Source organism: Cetorhinus maximus, chromosome 7 (genome assembly GCF_964194155.1).
Source record: "Cetorhinus maximus chromosome 7, sCetMax3.hap1.1, whole genome shotgun sequence".
Taxonomy (NCBI): Eukaryota; Metazoa; Chordata; class Chondrichthyes; order Lamniformes; family Cetorhinidae; genus Cetorhinus; species Cetorhinus maximus.
Window position 1 is genome coordinate 86,449,723 of NC_135885.1, and position 27,071 is coordinate 86,476,793.

A 27,071-nucleotide genomic window follows, 5' to 3' on the forward strand; every position below is an offset into this window, starting at 1 on the left:
AACTGAAGTAATAAATTAGTTTATGCACTTTTAACGCACATTCATGTCTACTTTTAACAATCCCAAAGGGCACCTGACCTCTCCAAAAGGGTACCTTACCTCAACTAAAGGGGTACCCCTTTAGTAATAAATTTTATCCATAGACTGATGTATGGGGGATAAAACTGGGTGAATGATGGTGAGAAAGTATAATGTTTCTTTGGAAACAGGACTACCCTGCAGTACAGATGAGGCAGTTCCATTGGGAGAACACTAGGTTTGAATGCAGAACCTAGTTGGCAGCTCCATTGTTCAGTATGAACATGATGACATATGATACCTGCAAGGACTTTGAGAAATTCCACACGTAAAACAATCCAGTTATTTTTAACTGAAAAGCATATTATTTCCTGATAATATACATTTCAGAATGTATTAGATACAAGCCTAAATTATTTTCTTGATTTCTCTAATCAAGAAATTTTAGTATGAGAATATTACACAGTGCCTTTAGGGAGTCAAATTCTACAATTGCACTGCTTGCACTGGGAGTAAAGCACACAAAAGTAAACCATAGTTAGAAAAATGTTACTTAACAAGAAAGGAAAATACAGTTTAAAGCAGTCCATGCAGGCCAATAAAAGAGGTTGTTATGATCGGCCAATTTAGATTAATTTTATGAACTTAGTTACTTACACTGAGTAGACACTGGGGCCTGAATTTTCAGGCAGGCAGAGAGCTCTGCGGGAAAATGCTGGCAGAAGCCTGAATCCGGAAGTCTTACCCCTGAACCCGGCCTCCACCATTTTCAGAGGGGGGGAATCCACGGCCGGTTCTACGTTGCACATCCGTCGTTCAAGGATCAACTGCCTGTATAAATCAGCAGCTATTTCCACTCATGTGATTTTGGTGATGTAGGTGTCTGAAACCTGAAGTGTGCAGATTAGACCTGGTAGGAGCAGTCTGAACCTTATAGATTTGTTTGGATAGCCAGGGTATCTTTTTGGATATGGTCCTGGGACACCTTTGGGAGAGGTCATGTGCCCTTTGAGAGAGGTGAGGTACCCCTTTAGTTGAGGTAAGGTACCCTTTTGGCGAGGTCAGGTGCCCTTTGGGATTGTTAAAATTAGACATGAATGTGCGTAAAAAGTGCATAAACTCATTGGAGCTGTCAAAGAACTGTCAAAGCTGCCAAAGAGACATCAAAATTCATTGGAACTGTCAAAGCTCACTGGAACTCTCAAACTCATTGGAACTGTCAAAGCTATCAAGGCATTTAACTCTGCTGGTCTTTAAATTTAATAAAAATGTGTAGAGTTTGAAAAAAGTCAGTGCATCCATTTCACTCTGTCTGCTGACAAAAGCCTGAGTATTATCATTATAGGATCTGTGCTGCATGACTGATTTTACAACCTAACATTATCACAGTGAGGTGCCTGTCAAGTGAGCAATTTGATTGAAAGCTCCAAGTAGTTATAGGAAAGAAATGTTTGTTTTCATAAGAGATTATTTGAATAAAATTCAATGTATTGAATGTTTGTTTTAAATCAGTGAATGTTCTTTTGAAAAAGAGTGTCATCAATAGACAATTTTATTTTATGTTAGCATGGCTCATGAGGTTTTCCTTGGTGGATACTAGGTGAGTTGGCATGGAGGGGTAAGGGCATAGGATGGTTGGTGGGGAGCATGGGTTGGAATGAGTTGGCACTAAGTTGGCATATAGACTATAAACGGCCATGGGGAAGAGTGGTTGGCACAGGGTGTATGAGGGGCTGTGGGTAGAGGGGCAAAGGTGGCATGGGGAATAAGGGGCCATGGGGGATGGGTAGACGGGATTAGGGGTATGAGAGGCCATGGGGATGGGTAGAATGACATAAGGTGACGTGGGGTATGAGGGGCCATTGGGGTGGGAAGGGGGCACAGAGAGTATGCCGGGCTAGGGCTGGTGGGTAGAGTGGCATGGAGGGTATTAGGGATTATGGGGTTGGGTGGAGGCCTAGGTTTGTATGGAGGTAATGAGGGGCCATAGGTGACGGGTGGGGCATGAGGTGGCATAGGTTGGCATGGATGGGGCATGGGGAGTGGGTGGAGGGGTGGTGTGGGTATGTGATGGGTGAGGGCTGGATGGCCACTTTTTTATTTTATTCATTTTTAAAAATAACTTTAACAAAGCGCTGGTGCACTGGGCAGGCCTTCCGCCCAGCCCACCTCTGCCCTCATTCCGAGGTCACCCTGCCCGATTCCTAGGGAGCCCCGCGACCCCTAAACAAAAATTCCAATTTCCAGGACACTTTCTCCCAGGTCAGGTTTGCAGAGTCAGGAACTGTTCCAGCTATGTGCTCCCGATCCAGGAGAGAAAATTCAAGCCTTTGAGTATTACAAGGTGTAATGAAGTGAATCACCTCTGAGTGGATCATTGACAGGTTATCTACCATTTGTAGAGATGAAAATTCTGCTCACTAATGGTCTAAGTGCACAGTGCATAATAGAATGCAAAATGACACACTTCACCTTGAATTACTCTTAATAATGTGTACCTATAAAGTATCATACATCATTTTCATCATGATAACCTCTAAACACAGCTAATGTGACAATGTTCAGTGCTATTGTGTGTTCATAAACAAAAATGGTGGGAAAACAGTCAATGCTGGGGAAAAATGAAATGAGGATGTATAATGTGTGAGGAGTAGATTTTCTGTAGTTAGCATGCAGAAGCCAGGAAACTGGAAGCCAATTTTGCTGGCTACCTGCTGGAATAATGCAGCACTTACGTTTTTGGCAGTTCTTTCAGGCTTCTGTAAATGTTCCTGTGTGAATTTCATTACCTTGTGCAATCTTCAGTATACTATATTGAAATAAGTCTTTGCAAGATATCCCAATACATAGAATTATATAGAATGTACAGCACAGAAACAGATCATTTGGCCCAAATAGTCCATATCAGTGGTTATGCTCCACAAGAGCCTAATACAATCCCTCTTCTTTTAATTCTATCAGGATAAACTTCCATTGCTTTCTCTGAAAGGATTATAAACTGCACATATCATGACCATGTGCAGTTGGCATATTGAGGATCTCTGGCAGAACTTAATGTTGGTGATTTGGGGGTAGGTGGGCGGGGGGCTGCCCACGGGCTGGAAAACCAGTGCAACAAAATCCTGTGTTGCTGTTCTCTGGGAGGCACAATGGTATTCCAAAGCAATTGGGGACTTACCTGGACAGCATCAGGCCTCCGTCAAATTAAGCCCCCAGCAGGATGGAGATCTTGCCTCTGGGAGCTGCTGGCCAATCAGAGGTTGGCAGTTCTCCAGTGCCACCAGGATTGGTGGCCACTGCTAGTATTACACTCAGATCTTTGTTGTTGGATTGCTGGAGAGAGGTAAATCTGGGTGTGACAGTGCTGCAGGGAGACGGCGCTAGTGACGGGGGTGGGGGGGGGTGGCGGTGTAGAAAGTAAGGGGCAGGGGGATGGCTTTGTGTGGAGTGCCCAAGAACAAGGGACTGCTCCCTGCCCACTGCTGGATGAATACCAGGGGTGGCAGGATAAGACCCTTAAGTGGGCTTTAAGTGGCTACTTAAAGGCCTCAGTTAGGTCCTGGACGGGAAGGCCACCCTTACTGCCTAGAGCTTGGGAATGTGCAGGGTCTCCACTTCACACTCTCCCACCTGATCAAACTGCCCCCCTTGCCTTCAGCTGGGGAGGGGGTGGGGGCGGAGACAGCACATCTAACTCCACCCTCTATGTGCCAGGTGACTATAAAACAAAGCAAACGGTAGGAGTTAACATAAGGTTTTGGACTGTTAGAAAGTGGGAAGTAGTGTCCCACAGGGAACATGATGGGGCGCTTCTTCACCAAATACATATAAATATTATGTACTGGGAAATCAGAAGTATGGTGTTCAAACTTGAAGATTATACCAAGTAGGGGGAAAGAGTGTAGGTAATAATGTGGAGGACTTCACAAAAGTACAAGAAGACAAACAATTTAGCAGAGTCTATGGAAAATGGCAAATGCATTTCAATAGAGTGAAGTACGCGGTAGTTTTTTTGGTAGGGTGAATTAGAAAGCCACTTATGGCTTGGAAAATAAAACAATAGCGCGGAGGAGCAAAAAGATCTGGGAATAAAGATATAAAGATCAATAAACGTGGTATCATAAGTTGACATGATCTCAAAGAGTGCAAGAAAAGTATTTGGCTTTATTTCTAGGGGAATAGAATACAAAAACAGGGAGGCAATGTTAAATTTAAGTAGAACATTGGTTGGACCACACAGAGTACTGTGAACAGTTCTGGTCCCTACACTAATAAAAAAACACTCCATAAATGTAGAAGCACTGGAGAAAGTGCAGAAAAGGTTTACGAGAATATGAGAGGATGAGACTATCAGGAATGACTGAGCAGGTTGGGACGCTTTCCTCTGTGAAAGAAAACACTATGAAGAGACTTGATAAAAACTCCTAATGCACTGAAAAAGTTCAATTGGAATGATGTGGAGAAAATGTCTCCACTTGTGGGTGAGTAGGGGGAATAAATATAAGATAGCCACTAATGGATTAAATAAGAATTTAGGAGGATTTTCTTTACAAAGAGAGTGGTGAAAATGTCAACTTGCTGTAGTTCTTGAGGCAGATAGCACTGATGCATTTAAAGGAAGGCTTCATATTATATTGGGATGGTTTTCAACATTAAAGGGACTATACAAATAGAAGCTGTTGTTAACTACTTGTAAATTTTGTGTGAGGAATGCAAGGTGCTGTGACGTGTTGGCTTATTCTGGCTTATAGCAGCAGAGGAAAATGTTAGAATGCTGGCTCCAAGGGACGCCTTCAAGCAGATATGGCAAGATACTTTGCAGTCATATACATGCTTGTATTCCACTGAGAAGGGAAAAAGACTTAACAAGATAGGGTGATGTTGGCTCTGAGATTGTGGAAGCTTCACTCCCATTAAGGTCTCATGATCTTATAAGCAAGAATGGTTTTTATTCATTTATGGGATCTGGGTGTCGCTGGCTAGGCCAGCATTTATTGCCCATCCCTAATTGCCCTTGAGAAGGTGGTGGTGAGCTGCCTTCTTGGCCTGTTGCAGTCCATGTGGTGTAGGTACACCAACAGTGCTGTTAGGGAGGGAGTTCCAAGATTTTGACCCAGCGATAGTGAAGGAACAGTGATAAATTTCCAAGTCAGGATGGTGTGTGGCTTGGAGGGGAACTTCCAGGCGGTGGTGTTCTCATGTATCTGCTGCCCTTGTCCTTCTAGATGGTAACAATCATGGGTTTGGATTCTAAGGCAAGATTTTTCCTGTCGGTGAGTGGGGGCGGGGCCTGCTCACCGATGTGTAAAATGATGCGGAATGATGTCAAGCGAAACTCCCAATGTCATCCCGTGTCATTTGCATTTTCAGGTCAGCGGAGGCACAGTCGAGTCAGTTGTGTGCCCGCCGAGCTGTCAACGGCCTATTGAGGCCATTCAAAAAGCAATTAAAGCAATTAGTGGACCTGCCTGTCCAACCTTAAGGTTGGTGGGCAGGTCGGGAGCGCTGGTGGCCACCTGAAAAAGCATGAAACCTCATCCACGCGCGGGATGAGGTTTCATGACTGAATTAAAAAATTAAGATTCACTTTTACTTAAAGTTATGTCCATGTCCCAACTCAGGGGACATGGATGGTAAATGAAATTTTCGAAAGAATAACTTTTTTCCTTTGGGAACTGATCTCCTTGAGGTAGCACTTAGTCTCTGGGAGATTGGAGCGCTCCATAGCGCGCACGAATGCACTTCCGCATTTGCCATTCCCCCCATCCTGCACAGTGCTTCCGTACGGACATCATGCTGGGCGGGTCTTAACTGGCCTGCCCACGAAAAATGGCTGTGCGCCCCTGAATGGGGGCGCCAATCGGAGGGACACCCACCCTCGCTGGCTCCCGCACTTCCCCCCGACGGGGGGAAAATTTTGCCCTGAGTGTCCAAGAAGGCCTCCTCAATTGGAGTCAAAGAGCTAAAAAATTAGCTTTTTTTGCTTTCTTTATTCTTTATTCTTTCACCATTTGTTGCCCATCCCTAACTGCCCTTGAACTGAGTGGTTTATTAAACCATTTCAGAGGGCAGTTAAGGTTCAATCACATTGCTGTGGATCTGGAGTCACATGTAGGCCAGACCAGGTAAGAACCAAATGATTACGACAATCAATGTTAATTTCATGGTCAGCATTACTGATGCTAGCTTCATTGGCCTCTACCAATCAGAGTCCACTTGTCAACCAATCAGCACCCTTCTCATATAGTATAAATATGTTGTTTCCCTTGACATTGGTATTTTCTTACGAACTGTCCTGATGAGTGCAAGGCAAAAAGCTTTGACAAAAAAAATCTTTTTTTCAGCAATACACTAGCTTTTTATTCCAGATTTTATTAATTGAATTCAAATTCAACCAGCTGCCATGGTGGGATTTGAACTGGTGTTCCCAGAGCAATAGCCTGTGTCTCTGGATTATTAGTCCGGTGACATTACCACTATGCCACAGTCACCCTAAGTTGCTGTAGGGGCCATAATTCTAGATCTGTCTGCGCAGGTTCTGATGGAGGTAGGCACCATATAAATTTATTATTGCCATCTCATTTACGTGATAGTAGTAGCACTGAACTAAGCGGCTCCGAAACTGCCATTTGCCTCGGCATTCAGCAGGGAGTGCAGCAATGTATGCTAATTGGATGTGGTGCAGCCAGCCTTATTCTCTTAAAGGCACTATGTCCCTCTTGAAGGGAAGCTTGCTGAATTACAGAAGCTGCTGCTGAATACTATTGCTCCAATTCTAAACAAGGAAAATGGAACACCAGGGCAGAGCGAGGACTCCAGGATCACAGGGGCTGGAAGCCTTAGTTGTGGTGGTGGAGATGGTCAGGATGGAAGAGGCCTTGGCTCTGTAGGGGGCCAGGACTATTCTCAGAAGGAAATGCTTGCGGGTAGGCAGAGAGGTCAATTTCCAGAATCTGGACCCAAGGACCTGGTAGCGGTAGCCCAAGAAGTCTAATGACATCATGAGGGTGATCTACTCAAAATCTCCTCAGAGGAAAATTCCCTCATCCCAGAAATCAGTTTAGAACATTGATTGTACTCCTTCTAAGGAAAGTATACCCTTCCTTTGGTAAAGAGATCAAAGCTGCACATGGTACACCAGGTAAGGCCCCAACAAGGACCTATATATAACTGTAACAAGATGTCTCTACTCCAATCCCTTTTATAATGAAGGCTAACATATTATTTGTTTTCCTAATTGCTTTCTGTACTTGCTTGTTAACTTTCTGTGATTCATGTACAAGGACATTCCAGGTCCTTTGGAACACTCCTCAGCCTTTCACCATCTAAAAACATTCTGCTTCTCTATTTTAAGTACAGAACTTGAACATTGCTGAAAAGGGAGACATGTTGTCGAAGCCTCTCTAAAGCCTCCACTCCACCTCCCTACCATCCTGCAGACCTAGAGGCTGCCATACCATTATAGCCTTTCTGTGGCTAGGCCATAAAATCCATTGTCCTCCCTGTGACAATGCAGTAACGCTTCCCTGTCAAATCCAGGAACTCACCACAACACCTCCAGAAACAGTCCGGAGTACATCCTGTCACTTTGCAATAGCAGAAGTTCTTCAAATTCACCTTACCTACAAGTTGACCTGCATATTCCACATTAGAGCAATGCGCATTATGTCTGCCAGCTGGATTGTATGAGGTCAGGATAGCGCCGGTTCAGCTGCTGCCAGAACACTCAGTGTTTGCTGGTGTGAGAACTCTTCTCAAGAGGGTGTTCCATGTGAGCCATGCTGGTGGGACAGTACACATACCAGGTGGGTGATTGGCTTCTGTGGGGCTATGGATACAATATTTGAACTCAAAGACTTGTAACTTCTGGAGAAAAACCTTCTGGTTGGCGAGCGAGGGCAGGGCCCGCTCGCCAATGTGTAAAACGATGCGGGGATGTGTCGGACGTGCGTCCTGACGTCACCCCGCGTCATTTAGATTTTCAGTTCGGTGGGCGCACAGCTGAATCGGCTGCGCACCCATCAAACTGTCAACGGCCTATTAAGGCCTTTAAAAAACTCATTAACATGATTAATGGACCTGCCCATCCAACCTTAAGGTCGGCGGGCAGGTCAGGAGTCCAGGTGAGCCTCAGAAAAAGCATGAAATCTCATCCACGGGCGGGATGAGGTTTCATGAGGGTATTTAAATTTTTATTGAATGTTTAAATAGAAGTTATGGACATATCCCAACTCATGTGACACTGTCACATGAGGGGACCTGGCAGAGACATTTTTTAATCCCCTTTATTGAAAGTTTTACGTTGGAGACGATCTCCCTGAGGCAGCACTTTGCCTCAGGGAGATCTGTGTGCTCTTTCGCGCACATGCGTGAAACAGCGCACTCCTGGCTGAGGGAAATCCCCCCCTGCCTGCACAGGGAGCGCAAAGTGCTTCCTGGCGGACGTCACACTGGGCGGGTCTTAATTGGCCTGCCCATGTAAAATGGCAGCGTGCCCCCGACTGGGGGTACCGATCGGAGGCCCGCCTGCCTGCGCCCGCATGTCCCCTCCGACAGGGGGGATAATGTTGCCCCTGGTTCCTCCTCCAGTTTGGATCTGTTTCCTTGTATTATATCCCAATTTATTCTCCAAGTAGGATAGTTTTAAGGAAGCTGAGAAAATACTAAAACCTATCCTGTGCATTAGCAAGTGAGCAGATCATGTAGCCAAGTTGTATTTGAATAATTTGAGGTGTGGAATCCTTTAAAGATATCAGTTGGATAAGGATGCCACTTTTCATTTGCAGTTGGTATCTGTGCCTACAATGAAAGAGTTGTAATGATGTCTAAAGGTTTTGTATGCTTGTGCAGTTAAAATGAGAGTTACATTTATATAGTGCTTTTCATGACCACTGAATTTTTGTGAAATGTAGTAATTTACAAAACGCTGCAACCAATTTGTGCACAGCAAGCTCCTGCAAACAGCAGATGTAACAATAGCCACATCTGATAATCAGGTTTTTTCTGATGTTGATTGAGGGATAAATATTTGCTAAGACGTAATCCCCTTCTTTTCTTCAAAGTAATGCCACGCAATATTTTATAAGCACTTAACATGGTTGATGAAACCTCAGTGCAACCACTCACCTGAAAGGCAGCACCTCTGAGTGCAATGCTCCCTCAGTACTGTACTGGAGTGTCAGCCCTGATTAATGTGCTCATGTCTGAGAGTGGGATTTGAACCTCAAACCTTCTGACTTAGAGACATAAATGCTACAAACTGAGCCACAGCTGATACTATTGTGAACCACTGTGTAGTAGATTGCCAGGCAACATTTTACAGTATGTATATTTGGGCTATCTATCTGATTTGCACTTCTGTGTAGCTTTGCTTTGCTAGCTTTTTTTAGCGTCTGCCATTTTCTTCCTTACCTGTTTCCAATTATGTGAGTACTGTATTCAGTGCTAAACTTGGTTACCACTTCTTGCCAGTCATGCTACTTTTGTCAGTGTAGAGTGCTCCAGACTACCAAATAGGTCAATCCACCTCACACCTATTCGATGTGGTGATGCCTCACTTCTATAGTCATCAACTTTATCTATAAAATGTTTTTTTTAATCTTCCACTTTTGGTCCTTTACCATTAAATGGCTTTATTCCTTCACATGGCTGCAGCATATCACATAGCCCCATCCCTTCACTTTCAGACTGAATGTTCACATGGATACTACAATTGTAAGATCTTCCAGTCAGCATAACATTAGCTGTGCCCTTTCTACTCTGCTACCTACTCACTGACCTTGGAAAATCTAGTCCCCTATATGAGTACCTGTAAACTATCTTTTCTCTTTTCTGATGTTGGGTGGACCTCTTGTGTACCTTCAGTAAATTCTGTATTTAATTTGGATTATTGGATTCCTTGTGGTTATCCTTAGAATAAGAGAGAAGAATGGTGTCCAATAAGTACAGGGACATCATCCATATGTAATACAATGAGCAGATCTTTCAACTTTGGGAATAGTATAGAACAGGTGCAAGTGGGTCAGATGCCTGATGACTGGCATTCATCCTGTCGGACTTTCTTTGCCAATGGGTTGAACAGAAAGGAGAATCATGTGGGGGGAGAATGGGTGACAGAACTGCTCCTGCCCATCTTACATCTCTGCTGAAGTTAACTAGTATCTATCACCCTTTAAAGCCAGAAGGTCTTATTGGGATATAGACACGTCCTGAGATCAGCACGGAGTTAATTAAACTTAGACAGATTCTGTAGCCTATTAGAGTATATATTCTGAAGTTTCCCCTGCAGATTGCTCTTTTTGTACTTCTATAAAAGGTGACACAGATGTGTGACAAAGTGTGATGCTTAAAATGGCAATGGATACATTAGCTTTGATATTTACAGGGAGATGGGGAGGGTGTGCAGGAGGTCAAAAATGGCTGGAGAGCACTCAGAACAGCGGATGTGGAGGTCTGCAGGATTCAATGGCAAGACCTAATTCTAATTCTTTTTTTCCGCTTCCCACCAGCCAGCTGGCCCAACTGGCCGGCTGGCTGGTGGGAAAACCAGTGGCAGGAGGCCAGAGCTGGGGACCCTTGGGGACAGTTCTTGGAATTCTGGACTGGGGGAGGTCAGAGATTGTGGCTTGACACAGGAGAAGAGAGCGGCAATTGTGAATGAGGAAAGCCAGGTGGGACTTAATTGGGGTATAGAGGAGGTCGGCTGTGATCATGACATGGAGCTGGTGTTGGTGCTTTGGAGGATGGGAGATCTGCGATCGCAGTGGAGGGGGTCGGGGGGGGGAGGGGGAGAGAGAAGAGACCCCGATGGGCAACGAGGAGGACGATGGCTTATTGGTAGGGCCATAAAATCTGCTTCCCTTGCCCCACAAGGCACTTATCATCTTGAACCAGCATCTGCCATCGCCCTTTTACTGCCAGATATCGGGAGAGCTGGGAAACCCACGCAGCAACTATTAAATTTGAATCAGCCTCCCAATTGCACTGTCTGATTTGAATATGTTAATGAACTGCCCCATCATGTCACAAAACTGTCACAACATGGTAATGGAATCTAATGCAACAGGTTTGGACGTGTTCCTGTTTCCTTTATCTTTAACCCCATCCATCTCAACCTTCCAGCACTTGTCGTGGGGCTGTTAATGTTAAGGTAATTGTAAACCTTCAATCTGCAGAAATTTTTAACATTTGTAATTTTGTTTCACATTCACGCTCAAAATGATGGTGCTCCTTCAAGAGCCAAAATTCCAGGTTAGATAATAAATACGATTGCTCCTTTCAGAAATGAACCCAAAAACTTTCACATTCATATGCTGCTCATGAGCTATTCAATCCTCCTCACCTACATGCCACATCCAGCCATTCAAATGCTATATACCTATCATGATTTATGTAAAGCTGAGATTGGAAATATGAAAATAAAACACATCTGCTCCCACTGGTTTCACAGTCCTGGTTTACCAGCAGTTTTGTTTCTCGACTTCTGAGATCCCCTGAGGTGCCATGGTATTGATAAAAAATATCAACAAATGCGCAGGTACCTTTCCTGATTCAAAATTGGGTTTTATGAAAATGAATAACTCTACTTCTTCTCCTCACTTCCATTCGCTCAGTAACAGAAAGAAATGGAGATACTCCATGATGTTCGAATCTTGGAATGATCGGTGTGTTTTCAAACCACTCATGATCTTTCTCCCTTTTATTCAGTTTTGCTATGCCTGAACAAAGACTTCCTTTGTTTAAAATCTGACCATTTTTAGCTTCTGTTTCTACATTTTTGGAAAAATCTTTTCACGGGGCATACCAAGAGATAATTAATGCTGAAACTGTTGCTGAAGCTGTTTTTTGTTTCATAGAACAGATTTACACATCACTGAATGACAATGGGAAAATGTTTCGAAAAACAGAACTCTTCAATTAGCAGATATTTGTTTATCTTAACCAGACTATATTATATAATTGTTTAAATATTTCAATTTTAATTCTGAAAGTATAATCCCAATTTTAGTTGAAAAGTATAACTTTTATGACAGAAACTTGCAGCATGCATTCAACAAAAGAATTCATATTATTTATAAATACAGAACTGTCAACACTAGGGGAATGTAGAAATGACACTTACGATCACTAAAGGCAATACTGTATATTTTGAAAACCCATTTCAACATCTGAAACAGTGTTCATTTTAAGAGACACGTTAAAAAAGTAATAGTTTAAGCTGAGCTGAACAATTGCCAATTCCAATTGATGCAACTTTGCATGTTGGATAAAAGAAGATTTTTCCTAAAAGTGAAATACTTTATAATTGAACAGATTGTAAAAATACCCTACATCTTCTGTTTTATAAAAAACAGTCCAAAATTGTTTCAAAACAATACTATTAAGTAGCGATTGATTAGCACAGATAAATCAAGACACACAAAAATATTTCAACATTGTTCCTTGCTGACTCATGCAGATGGTCCAGCACAACAGCTTAAAATTATAAATATACAAGTTTTGTGCTAGTTCATTTAGAGGTCAGTATCTAAACTGAAAAAAACACAATAGGATTTTTTGAATGTAATGATAAGTGCAGAAGTGAATAATTTAAGTAAAACAAAAACAGAATTACCTGGAAAAACTGGGTTGAGTTCTGCTGAAGGGTCATGAGGACTCGAAACGTCAACTCTTTTCTTCTCCGCCGATGCTGCCAGACCTGCTGAGTTTTTCCAGGTAATTCTGTTTTTGTTTTGGATTTCCAGCATCCGCAGTAGTTTTTTGTTTTAATAATTTAAGTAACCTTATTTCGCTTTTACTTTCTAAAGAGGTGTATTTACAAAAGTTTTCCTGGCTGGCCTCCCTGTGTCCAGTACACATGAATTACAACTCATGCAGAATGGGGCTACTCCAGCTATTATCTGCTTACACTGGTCCTCACCAGACTCCCCTGGTCCAGGTGCTCCTATGAGTCAACTTCCGAATCATTACTGTCACCTTTAAATGCTCCATGGATGTACTCTATCATGCTCAGAGATCCCTTTCAGCTTTATGTCCCTGTTCACACCCTTCACTTGTCTAAGACTGGTCCGCCCCTCATTAGTCATCCCCTCGGGAACATTCTTCCAACCTCTCTTTACCTTGCCTTTTCCTTTCTTGCCTTCAAAACCACAACTGAGACTTTTCTTTACAACTATCTTTTTGGATCTTCTCCTTGAACCATTCTACCTTGTTTCCTTTTCACCAAGTGTCCATTTTCATTTATGTAATTTAAAATATTTTTCTGAAGTGCAAGTGCAATATGATACAGGCTATGATTGTTATTATATGGTACTTCTTTCAGCAAGTTAAATCAATTCAATTAAGTTCTTCCCATATAAAAACAGATGTTTAGCATCATTGTTGCACTGCCTCAGAGACCTGTCACTAGCTCTCAATGTTGCTAATAGAAGTACTTAGCTGATGTGAAGTATGAGTCAGTCAGTAAGCAGCTTCTCATAGTTCAGCATTCTAGATGAAAAGTATCTGGGACCCAGAAATATAGGGTAGATATTTGAAATCTTGTGACGAGTACTAAATACCTAGGGCTGGATAATAAGTCAGAGACAGGGAGGGAGCAAGGCTGTTTGTTTGAGGTCAGGAAAGTCAGAAGAACAGGTTTCCTGCAGGTGTTCTCTAATTTATTGGGAGGATCTGATTACCCTTTTTTTCTCTCCGGTTCCTGGCTGTAGCCGGCCAAGTTGAGACGCTGTTGTGCAGGCAGGCAATTCGAACCAGGCTGTGGTAAGAGAGTAGAGTGGAGCTGGGGAAAATTGGGGAGGGCTGGGGAGTGGTTGAAGAATGTTGGGGCAAGGAACCAGGAAGTGTCGGGAGACTGGGATCGGGGAGTTTGAAGGTCTGAGGCAGGATAGAGGTTAGGATCAGGGGAGATTGGAAGGGTTGGATGGAAAGGAGAAGAGAGATTAGATGCCACATGGAGAAGATCAGTAGTCGGGAGGAGAGATCGGATGAGTAGTGGGGAAATCTGGAGGATTGGCAGGGATGGGAGGGGTTGCCTGATCACCGTGGATTTGTACAGCAGGCACAATGGATCCAGCAGGTAAGTGGAAAGGCACTTAGTTTTTGGATCCAGCAGTCTTCACCTTTACTTAGCCACCGGGTTTCATGAAAAATCTGGCCAGCCAGAGTTAAATTTAAAATGATTGTTAAATATGAGGCACACAAGTGAGTTGTTTGCCTGTCTGCTGACCTACCTCCATTAAAACTGGCTGGGATCAGGATTCAGATTTTTAATATTTTAACATCCCACCTGACCCAAACCTGTCTTTTTTTTTATGGTTAAAACTTCCCCCTAGTCTTTCTTATCTCTCAATTAAAACTCTAGATTGGGTAGTTGTAATTGAGCAGTGGTTTGGTGCTGATTATTGTTTGGGTCTGCCACTGACCTTAGTTGAGTGGCCAAGTTACAAGTTTGAAACCAGAAATGACTGGTTTCCATGGGAATCGGACATAACCGGGAACATCTGATTGCTCCAATAGGAGTTGTTTTCAAATAATTTCCTTAAAAAGGCAATAATTTCAACTGAGAACACATCTTTATTAAGCCAAGTGTGCTATCAAACCAACCCCATGGGTCAGCCAAAGAATGAGCAGTTATTATTTGTATTTGCTGTGGCTGTTAATCTGAGACACTGGCCAGGATAATAGTACAACACCAGACAGTTCAAAACACTTAGAAATCTTTGAGTATTTGATAATGCTGTAGGGGTAAATCTCAGCGCCTACACTGACTGAACAGTCAAACAGGGCACTATATCAATTAACTTCTAAGGATCTAAGTAGAGAATAATTCACAAGCTATGTGAAGATCCAAATATCTAATTCATAAATTAATTCTAACAAAGGAATGCTGGTTTGATTCACTGTGTCAAATTCTATTCTCACTTACTTGTGTTAAGGAGTATTAAGGTTTTCATGCATAAAAATTCCTCTTGGGTCACTTGAAGATGAATGAACTCTTGTGAGATTTGCCGCATTGCTATGCACAGGTCATACATTGCAGACTTTTGCATTCGTTGCCTGTAAAAGATAATCATCTAAGTAAACATCAGATAAAATGTACACAGCGTTCCGAACCCTAGTCATTTCTAGCATTAATCACTTAAAGGAAAAGTAAATCCAACCAGTTGTTTGTTCCTCCAATCACAGCATTCTGGGATTCATAGTGCTCCACTTGTAATAGCAGCAACACCTCTGTCCTTCATCTCTATGAAGTGCAACTCGTGTGAAGGCACTGTCATGTCATTTTGTGAATCAGCTCATTTTAATCATTTCCATTTACTTGCTGTGCTCATTAACCAGTATGCACGGATATGCTGAGGTAGCTGAGCTGGATATCTAAAGACTGTTGCTTAAACTAAAGCTGAGTTAAACACTTTCAAATTTCAATTTGGCAGTAAAAAGTGAGAGTAGGAGGGATATTCTTCTTGAGGAATTAACTATGGGAAGCTGCAAAGCAGTGTTATGTTTTTTATCTGAGGAGTTAGTACCATGCTTTGCTCTTATTATTTTTGCTCTCTCCTGTCTTATTCATTCACTGGAATAGACATACTTTGCAGTAAGTCAGTATAACACAGAATTAGATTTTCTGCTTCAGTTACACCTATAAACTGGCACAACCTGGACAGTTGAGAGCAGGAAGATTGAGTGCTGAGCTGTTCTACTGGCTCTATGCCAGGCACTGCCCTGAAAGATGAGTCTGGTCCCATCCCATGTTCCCTTTAATCTCTGTTTGCACAATTTCAGTCTGCTTGTTGCATTGGTTGGTCCCTTTCAGATTGCCCATAGCCATGCATGCATACATCATAAAGGGAATATTTCTTGTGCACAGTCTGTTTATTCCCTAAGCAGAACATTCTGGATTTCTGCAGGGCCGTGTATCTCCACAGCTTAGACAGAACTGTGGTGGCATCACAGCTTGGAGAAAATCTACCCTACATCTAGCCCACAATATCTTGCCGTGCAAGCCCTGTCTGAAAGGGTGTTGCACTATTGTCATTGTTCTTCTTCTGATCAAGTTCATGTGGAATAAATTTCAGAGGTTGATGCACAGCCTGCCCCAACAACTCTTAGCCTTTGTATTACATCATGGTAAGTATCAGCATCGGTGTTTCAACTTTGAGGTTCCATTATTTGCGGGAGGAAGGACTTGGTGAAACACAAAGTATTAATGAGGGGATCACACAGGAGCAGTTGGCTGGAAGGCTAATTCAAATCCTCCTGATCTCAGCCATTTATATTTTACAGGGCTTGCTACAAATTAATTTTCATATCTAATGTTAAGTGCCAACTTTGGTTCAATGGCAAGGTTGCAGATGGTATCCTTGTTTCCGAAGAGCCAGTTATACAATCTTTCAAATAATGGTGGTATTATAAATTGCTATAAGATAAAGGAATCATGACTGCCACCTTGGTAACAGGCATTTTCATGTATATGGAGACCTGCTTTACCTTGATGGTATGGAACCCCAGTGGTGAAAGTGAAACGGGGTGTGAGTAGTGGAGAAGGAAAATAGGAAATAACTACACCCCTTGTTGAAGATTAGGATGTCTGGTGATGCCAACTGAAGACATTTAAAGAAGCGTTTTAACTTGCAAGATGGTCACTTATATAGACAAGCTGGCCCTTTGAACTCTGTTACCACTGCTTTAGCAACGTCATGCACTAATTGAAAACGGAAGTATCGGATAATTATCAGTTTAGCTCCTTGGAAGCACTCTCTGTGTCAGTGATTGGTTTAGGGCCTGCTGCAGGACTCAAACATATGATCTAAGCTGGTGGCCAATGCAAAACTGACCAATCTGCCTGTTTAAGTGCAAGTTAAAATGCCAGTTATTCATAGGCCAGAATTTTATGCTGGTTGTGCGGGTGTGCACCTGACCCGGCAGCACATAAAAACGCGTGAGAAAACATTGTGTGCGTGTCTCGATGTCATCAAGCACTTGCGCGATATTTCGCTCGACGGGCACGCGCGGCAGTCAAAAGCGCGCCCGTTGACAATTAAGCGGGCAATTAAGCCCATTAAGGAAGCAATTGAAATAGATTTTACATGGCCCATCCACTTCTACGGTTGGCGGGCGAACCAATCGGCCAGGCGGCCTTTACATTTTCGCTGAAACCTCGATCCAGGGCGGGATGAAATGTCCAGGGTGAGATATAATAAAAATCGATATCTGGAGACTCATGTTTTTTGAGTTCTGCTGTCAGGTGCTTGAATGTGCAACAGTTTGGTGCATTTTTTTCTTGCCATTTAATCTGTACAGGTCTGCAGCTCCCTGAGGCAGCTCTGCAGCAGCTGTCTGCCTTCAGGGGGCTCACCGGAACTGCCCACCTGCACTCTCACTTTTGTCAGCGCCCACCCTCTCCCCACCTCCCCCCGGCAGCGCTGAGGCTTTCTCAGTGCGCATTTCACACTGGCTGGCTGTTAATTGGCGGAAGCGCATTTCGCATCTGCTTCCAGGCCCGCCGATCGCGCGTGCCCGACAAACATAAGATTCAGGCCACAGGGTCAGGGCTTTTTTCTGGCCAACATTTACCTCCCTCCACTAAAATGCAGATTACTTAGCCTTTTATCCCACTGCTATTTGTGGGATCTTGCTGTGTGCAAATTGGCTGCTGCATTTGCCTACCACATTGACTACACTTCAAAAATAATTCATTGTGCTGGTGTGTTAAGATGTGCTTGGGGGACATGCTGGGGATGTGCTAAGCACTATATAGATGCTACTTTTTTCCACTTTCAATTAACCCTCCATTTGCATTTGGATTAGCTTATTCATCAGCTCCAGTCACTTCATAGAATCATACAGCACTGGAAGGAGGCCATTCTAACCATCGTGCCTGTGCTGGTGCTCTGAAAGAACTCTCTAGTGAGTCCCATTCTCCTGCTTTTTCCCCATAGCCCTGCAAATATTTATTTTTCAAATGTATATCCTATTCTTTTTTGAAAATTACTATTGAATCAATTTTCACCTTCCTTACATGCAGTGCATGCTAAATCATAACTTGTTGTGTCTAAGAAATTCTCCTTATCCTTGCTTCTTCTGGCAGAAAATCCTTTAAGTTGCAGTGGAAATTGGAGAGGCCAAAGAATGGTTCTCCGACGCATTTCCCACTCTCTTCCAGGCAGATCTTCTCCAAAACAGGAAATGGAGAAAATCTAATCCTCTATCTCATTACACTCAAGTCAATCAAACTGCAGATTTGAAACATTATTGTTACATGATATTAAATATAATGTTTTAAAAATATAATTCTCAGGATGGGGGCAATGCTGGAAAGTTCAGTGATAAATCCCCATCCCTAGTTACCCTGAGAGCCTGGTGGTGGACATTTTTCTTTAACTGTTATCTTCTGTTAGACTGCCTTATAAACTACAAGGGGTTAATATTTCCAAGCATGTCCTGTGATCCTTCAAAGTGAATACATAATAGTCCAAAACTTCTCATGTTCAGAGCAGCGGAATCTGAACTTAAGTATGGCCAGGATTTTACAGTCAGCATGTGGGGGCGGGCCTGACACGGCGCTGAGTCAGGCATGCGCCCCGATGTCACTGTGCACCATCACGATATTTCGAAAGGCAGGCGCGCTATGAGTACGGAGGCGCGCCCGCCATTAATTAACGGGCCAGTTAAGACCCTTGAGGCAGCAATTAATTTCACATTTTGCGCAGCCCGAGTGATTTTCAGGGACGGGTGCAACGGGCAGGCCACGTTTTTAAAAACCTTATCCACGGGCGGGATAAGAGGGATGAGTGGGCTCACTAATGCGAGTTGTTAGAACTTTAGTTTATTACTTACTGCTACTTGCTTTGTGTGAACAGGACAACTTCATTTCGCTTCAGAGCTGCTTTGACAGAAATAACAGGCTTCAGTTCAGGTCTCTGGAGGGCTCATAACACTTGGGGCCTTCCAGGTATCAGACAGCCTTCCCTTACCCTGGGAATGGGGATTGTGGTCTCCACTGGAGGCACCTCCTCTGAGGAGGAAGAGAAGGCCAGAAGGGGGAGGAGGCCAGGTGTCTCTATTCAGCCTCCAGGGGAGCCACCTGTGGGAGGAGAGGCACAGGCACAAGGGGCGCAGGGCCAACAGGAAGTGCAAGGCAGAAGGAGCCTCAGAAGATGCCACTATCCTGCTGCCAGGGTTTACAGGTGGCAATGCAGCTACCTCAATATGTCTGAGGTGCAATGCCGAAGGAGGCTCCGCCTCTCAAGGGAAACAGTGACCTCCATTTGTCAAATGATCGGCGCTGAGATCAGCTCCAACTGTGTGGGTGGACACCCCATGTCAGTGGCGCTGAAGGTCACACTGGCCCTCAACTTCTATGCCTCCAGCTCTTTCCAGGGGTCAGTGGGTGATCTTTGTGGAGTCTCCCAATCAGCTGCCCACATTTGTGTCAAGCTGGTGATAGACGTTCCATTCAGGCGTGCATTGACTTTCATCCACTACTGCACAGATGAGGCCAGCAAGGCAGAGCGAGCCAGAGGCTTTGCTACGATTGCTGGCTTCCCCCACATCCAGGGTGCAATCGACTGCACACATGTGGCCTTCAAGGCACCAGCGGGTGAGCCCGGTGCCTTTGTCAACAGAAAGGGATTCCACTCTATGAACGTGTAGATAGTGTGTGACTATAGGATGCTGATTCTGCAAGTCTGTGCAAGGTACCCAGGCAGCTCCCATGATGCTTACATCCTGAGACACTCCCAGGTGCTGAGGCTGCTGGGCGACAAGGGCTATCCCCTTAAAAGGTGGCTCATAATACCTCTCCACCATCCAAGAACAGAGGCTGAGCAGTCGTACAACAGGAGTCACACCTCCACAAAGGCAGTAGTAGAGAGAACCATCGGTCTCCTCAAGATGCACTTCCGGTGCCTGGACCATTCAGGGGTTGCACTGCAATACCCCCCAGATCGTGCATCACTGATAGTGGTTGCATGCTGTGCTCTCCACGATCTGGCACAGGAAAGGGGGGATGCATTAGAGGAAGATGTTGTTGACGCAGCTGCTCTGGCAGCAGATGATGAGTCCAGTAATGAGTCCGAGGACGAACATACTCAGGGGAATGCTGAGGCGATAGACGCTGACCTGGGCAACCTCCAGGGAGGCAGGGACGCCCGGGAGGCTTTGATCCAATGCTCCTTCAGCTAGCCTACCAAAGATGAACCACCACCACATACCAGGGCTGCAGGCTACCTGACAGGAACATTTGCTTGGTGAACAACATGCACTATGTACCATTTCAATAAAGCTCAATGACAAACAAGTCACTCATAACATCATGGGTTACCCTTCACCTGCAGAACTAATGAAGCACCCACAGGCTTGTTGAGCACACACACATTTAATGGTGTGGAGCCTGGCATACACAAATCAAATTAAATGTAAAGGTATTCAACATCACACCAACTGAAAAAGAACTTAAACGTGGGGCAAAAAAAGAAAACCATTGATAAGCCTGTGTTGTGCCTAAGGTGATTTACGTTTGCGAGTGCTACGTCTAGGTGCTCTCCCCTCGCTGCCACTGGCATTGGAGACAGCCTGCCCGCTCTGCTGTCCTGTTGATGACCTTGGCGGGCATCCTCTGACCCGTGGAGCCTGTGCTGGCCCCGCCTGGGAGGGAGCGGCCAGTGGCATGGCTGACACCTCCCCAGCCGTCACAGCCTCATTGGATGCCACGGTGACTGGCAGAGGGGCGGGGAGTTGCTGCCCTTATCTGGAACACCCTGAGAGGGGCCCGCAGAGACGACAAGCAACTCGTGGGCCAACGTCAGGTTGCTTTGGACTTCCCTGCTCACCATTGATGGATTGGTACTGAGCTGGGACATTGGGTGCCCAGTCCATCTCCCACACTGACAGTGACTACTTGAGGTCATTGCTGGTTTGAGGGCTTGCAGGTCTGAGTGCATCCCCAGGAAGCCCTGATTGTTCTCCTGGAGGAGGCTCTCCTTGACAGTCATCACTCTCTCCACAGAGGAGGCGGTGCGCTCGGCCATGAGGCTCATTGCATTGCTCATGCTCCGCATGGACTCCTCCATCACGGAATGCGTGCTATGGTGTCCCTCATGTATCTCTGGCAGGTCCTCCCGCACACCCTGCTGGACTACCAGCATCTGCCTCAGGGACGACTCCATAGGCACATTATCAGCCACCGACTGAGCATGTGCCTGGTCCCCAGCAGTCCTCCGACTGTCAGTGCCCTGGGCACTCTCTGCCTCCACCTGCACCTCAAGCGCGTGTGAAGTGGTCTCACCAACATGCACCGAGATGCTATCCGCTAATCTTATTCCCATCGAGGTGCTGGTATTTGCGCTGGTGCCTGCTTGGCTGAGAGGGTGTGACACTGGTGCGTTTAGATCCTCCATGTCCTCAGGGATGAGCAGCGGTCCTTCAGGCTCCTGGGACTGAGGGTGTTCTGGTGAGCCTGAAAGGAAGAACAAAACATGTGATTAGTTGAAGTCATTACACTATTACTGTGCATGCCTGGCACCCGGATCAGGCTGCCCTCGTCTTTCCATTATCAATGGGGATTCCATGTTGGAGGCTCAAATCAATATACAGACAACAGTGGAATGGTTGCAATGACAGACTTTGTGACCTCAGTGCACTTAGCTCCCTGTGGCACCCCAACCTCGCTGCGGCTGGATGACCAAGGCGCATTGTGCCTCTCCAGCTCCAGTGCCTGCTGCTCATATCTGGTCAAGATTAGAAGGTGGGGCGGTCCTCCGCCAGTCCGCAGCCTCTCTGCACTATTGTGGGCTGTCTTCTCCTGAAAGGAAAGAGGAGCATTGATTAGTCCACCATACATTGCCATGTAGCCTGGCCAACCCCACCTGAGGAACACCTCGCAGGGCTCAGCCAATTTGTGACCCTGGAGCCTGGAGCAACTTGTCAAATACCTTCTGGTAATTCAAGTACACCACAAGTTCCCCTTTATCCACTAGTTACTTCCTCAAAGAATTCCAGTAAATTAGTCAAACATGATTTCCCTTTCACAAAAACATGTTGATTCTGCCTAATTGCATTGAGATTTTCTAAATTCCCCGCTATAACCTCCTTAATAATAAATTAACAGACGCTAAGTTAACTGGCCTGTAGTTTCCTGCTTTCTGTCTCCCTCCTTTCTTGAATAGAAGAGTTACATTCGTTCCTTTCTAAAATCTAGGAAATTTTGGAAAATTAAAACCAATACATCCACTATCTCAGCAGCCACTTCCTTTAAGACCCTAGGATGAAGTCCATCAGGACCTGGGGATTTGTCAGCTTTTAGTTCTAATAATTTTCTCAGTACCCTTTCTCTGGAGATTGTATTTATTTTAAATTCCTCTATCTCTTTCACCTCTTGATTCACATTTATTTCTGGGATGTTATTTGTATCCTCTACAGTAGAGATAGATGCAAAATATCTGTTCAATTCTTCTGCCATTTCTTTTTCTTCAATTATTAATTCGCTCAACTTACTCTTTAGAGGACCAACTCTCACATTACTGTTTTCCTTTTTAAATATCTGTAGAAACTCTTACTATCTGTTTTTATATTTTTAGCTAGCTTTCTCTTGTATTCTAATTTCTCCCTCCTTAATAACCTTATAGCCATTCTTCGCTGTTTTTTATATTCCGTCCAATCTTCGGACCTGCCACTAATCTTCACGGAATTATACGCTTTTTCTTTCAATTTGAGCCTATCTTTAACTTCCTTAGTTAGCCACGACTGGTACGTCCTTCTCTTAGAGTCTTCCTTTCTCACTGGAATATATATTTGCTGAGTGTTATGAAATGTCTAAGGTAACAGGAGCAGGAGGCTCCATGAACATCCCCATCCTCAATGATGGGGCAGCCCAGTGCAAAAGACAAGGCTGAAGTATTTTCAACCATCTTCAGCTAAAAATGCCGGGTGGATGATCCATCTCGGCCACCATCACAAATGCAAGTCTTCATCCAATTAAGAATCAGCTGAAGGCACTAGACACAGCAAAGCCTATGGGCTCTGACAACATTCCGGCTGTAATACTGAAGACTTGTGCTCCAGAACTAGCCGCGCCCCTAGCCAAACTGCTACACTACATTTGCAAGTTTGGCATCTAGCCAACAAAGTGGAAAATTGCCCAGGTATATCCTATCCAGAAAAAGCAGAACAAGTACAATTTGGCCAATTCCATCCCATCAGTTTGCTCTCAATCATCAGCTGAGTGATGGATAGTGTCACTGACAGTGCTATCAAGCAGCACTTACTTAGCAATAATCTGCTCATCGATAATCAATTTGGGTTCCACAAGGGCCATTTTGCTTCAGATCCTTCATTACTGCCATGGTCTAAACATGGGCAGTGAAACATGAACTGAATTCCAGAAGGTGGGTGAGAGTGACTGCCTTGATATCAAGGCAGCATTTGACTGAGTGTGGCATCAAGGAGCTCTAGCAAAACTGAAGTCAATGGGAATTGGGGGGAAAGCTCTCCATTGGTTGGAGTCATACCTAGAACTAAGGAAGATGGTTATGGTTGATGGAGGCCAATCCCTCAGCCTCAGGACATCGCTGCAGGAGTTCGTAAGGGTAATGTCCTAGACTAAATCATTTTCAGCTGCTTCATCAATGACCCTCCTCCAACATAAGGTCAGAAGTGGGCACGTTTGCTGATAATTGCACAGTGTTCAGTTTCATCTGTAACTCCTCAGTTACCAAAGCATTGTGCCCACATGCAGCACGATTTGGACAACACCCAGGCTTCGGCTGATAAGTGGCACCTAGCATTCAAGCCACATAAATGCCAGGCAATAACCATCCCCAACAGGAGAGAATCTAACCAGCTTTTCTTGATATTCAATGGCATTACCATTGCTGAATCCCGCCTCATCAATATTCTGTCGTGGCGGCGAGGGTGGGGTGGGGGTGGTGGAGAATAGTTGGTCAACCTTGAGCAGAACTTAACTGGACCAGCCCATATAAATACAGTGGCTACAAGAGCAGGTTATAGGCTGGGAATTCTGTAAAGAATAACTCTCCTCCTGACTTTCCAAAGCCTTTCCACATTCTACAAAGCACAATTCAGGAATGTGATGGAATACACTCCACTTGCCTGAATGAGAGCATCACTCAAGAAGCTTGAAACTATCCAGGATAAGGTAGTTTGCTTGATTGACACCCCGTCCACAAACTTAAACATTCACTGCCTTCACTGATGCATCATGTCTGCAGTGAGTACCATCTTCAACATGTACTGCAATGACTCCCCAGGCTCCTTTGACAGTTCCTTCCAGATCCATTGTAGAAGGGGGACCCTCCGGGCAGTTGGCCTAGTCCCTGATGCCTTCGGGATGCCTGCAAACTGGAAAATTCCCGTTGGTCTCTGAAAATAGACCTTAATAGGCTAATAGTTTCCCTTAATTGGCTACCTGCCACTTATAGCCCCTTAGCCGTTTGACTGTCGATCCTGCCTCTGAGGAAATATCTTGAGGGCAGGATTGGGCCATCAAATCAACACGCCAGCCAGCAGCACGGATGTTCCCATCTGCCTGCCTCCGTCTGCATCCCGATAATCCCACATATAAGCGGTTTTTCTCTCTCCACAGATGCTGCCTAACTCTGAGTGTTTCCAACATTTCCTGTTTTCATTTCAGATTTTCAACATCTGCAGTATTTTGCAGTTCTTCTAAGTCAGAATCTTGCTGGTCTCTGAAGATTGTTGAAGTTAGTGTGCTGCAGTTTACAAGGTTGTTTTTTGGGGCCCGACCGCAATTTCACACTGGCGGGCCAATTGAGGCTCACCCAGCGTGAAATGCGTGTTGTAGTGCTTCCTGTGTGTTGGGGGGAGCAGGGAACTTTGCGCATGCACGCGGGTGCGTGCAGGAAAAGCTCCCTACGGCTCAGAGCTGCCTCAGGGAGATGATGATTTTGAAAAATAAAAAAAACTTAAAGATGTTAAAACAATGTCCCCTCCTGTGACTCAGAAACTAGAAGTTAGTTTGAAAATTACATTTTTTTTTCAACGATGGATTGAAACCTCATCCCACCCGTGGACGAGGTTTTGTAAAAAATCCAAAAGCTGCTTGGCCATTTCACCAATTTAATTCAATTAGTTTTTTAATGGCCTTTATAAGCCTGCTAATTGTCGGCGAGCGTGCACTGGAGTCGGCAGTGCGCCTACCGACCGAAATATCGCATGACTGCGCAATGACGTTGGGACGCTCGTCTAATGTCATCGCGTGTCATTTTACGCTCATACGGGTTGGGAGCGCGCCCGCCCGACAAGCAGGAAATTCTGCCCCAGGGATAAATGAGGCACTCACAAGATGGAAGATTGTGACTCATGGAGTGTTACAATGATCAGTGTTGAGGCTAGTTATTTACAATCTATATTGATAACTTAGACAAAGAGGCAGAGAGTAATGTATCTAATTTTGCTGAAGATATATAGCTAGGTGAAAACGTAAGCTGTGAGGAGTACACAGAGGCTGCAAAGAAATATAGACAGATTAAGTGAGTGGGCAACTAGTGGCAGATGGAGTATAAAGTGGGGAAGTATGAGGTTATTCACTTTGGTTGTAAGAATAGAAAAGCAGAATATTTTTACAAGGCATGAAACTCGGCAATGTTGAAGGTCAATGAGACTTGGTTGTACTTGTATAGGGAACACAAGAAGTTAGCATGCAGGTACAGCAAGCAATTAAGAAAGCAAATGGCATGTTTTTGCAAGGGGATTGGCGTACAGGAATAGAGAAGTCTTGCTACAATTATACGGGGCTTTGGTGGAACCACACCTAGAATACTATGTGCAATTTTGGTCTCCATATTTAAGGATATACTTACATTGGAGGCAGTATGCAAAGGTTCACTAGATTGGCCCCTGGGATGAAAGGGTTGTCCTACGGTGAGAGACTGAGTAAATTGAGTCTATATTCTCTGCAGTTTAGAACTGCAGTGATCTCATTGAAACATTCAAGGTTATGAAGAGGCTTGACAGGGTAGATACTGAAACAAAAACAGAAAATGCTGGAAAAACTCAGCAGGTCTGATAGCATCTGTGGAGAGAGAAACAGAGTTGATGTTTTGAGTTCATACGACGCTTCAGAGCTACCATGGCTGGTATATGTAGAACAAGGGGGCACAGTTTCAGGATAAGGGGGCAATCATTTAAGATGGAGATGAGGAGAAATTTCTTTGCTCAAAGGGTTTGAAATATTTGGAATTCTCTACCCCAGATGGTTGTGGATGCTCCATCATTAAGTATAGTTAAGAATGAGAGACAGATTTTTGGTCTGTCAGGTAATCAAAGAATATGGCGAGCGGGCAGGAAAGTGGAGTTAAAACCCAAGATCAGCCATGATCAAATTGAATGGTAGAGTAGGCTCGACAGGCCATGTGGTCTTCTCCTGTTCCTGTATTTTATGTCCTTAAGTGGGGCCAATGTGGACAAAACAAGAGAAGGGGCAGCTGGATATCTGCTTGCAGGTGAGGATGAAAACCAGAAGCAGATGATCATATTTGCATACCTTGGCATACTTTCCTATAATTGATAGAGGACAAATGCATCAGTAAGTGAGCAGTTGGGGAGTTTTTGCCATCTATAGTGAGGGCGCCCGAGGCTAATTTAGAACATAGGGATGACATTGCCAGTGGTTTATAAGGTCGTGCTGCCCTCAACTATGGCAGCTCACTCCTGGCTAGTAGTGCAATGAGTTAACGAGCTGCTCATACATGCAACAAAGTGGTGACTGGTTTGGCATTCAGCGTGGCCAGCACTTTCAGCTCTTTTGCCACTGACATAGATACCCAAGAAAACCTCAGTGCTCTGTTTCTCAAAGTGCAAAGGAGTCACTAACGGCTGAAATTTAGCCAATCTGAAGGCTATCTTGGACACTCACAGGTAACCACCCTTGTTTTGCTGTGTCAGCTAAAATGCAATGAAAGAACTGTAAGGTTGTACAAAGAATTGGCTTGGTTGAGCAATAAATGCAAAACAGGTTGAAAGGCAACATTTTGTAGTATTTAATTTGGAGTTATCTAATTGCTATATGGTACATA

General features: G+C 44.4%; 1 protein-coding gene across 1 annotated transcript in view; it reads right to left on the minus strand.

Moving 5' to 3' along the window:
• Positions 1–27,071, minus strand: part of LOC144682919 (progesterone receptor-like) — a 372,394-nt gene that overhangs the window by 35,481 nt on the left and 309,842 nt on the right. The window contains exon 7 of the mRNA XM_078545813.1: positions 14,945–15,075. Coding sequence (XP_078401939.1) covers positions 14,945–15,075 — 131 coding nt within the window. The remainder of the gene's footprint in view (positions 1–14,944; positions 15,076–27,071) is intronic.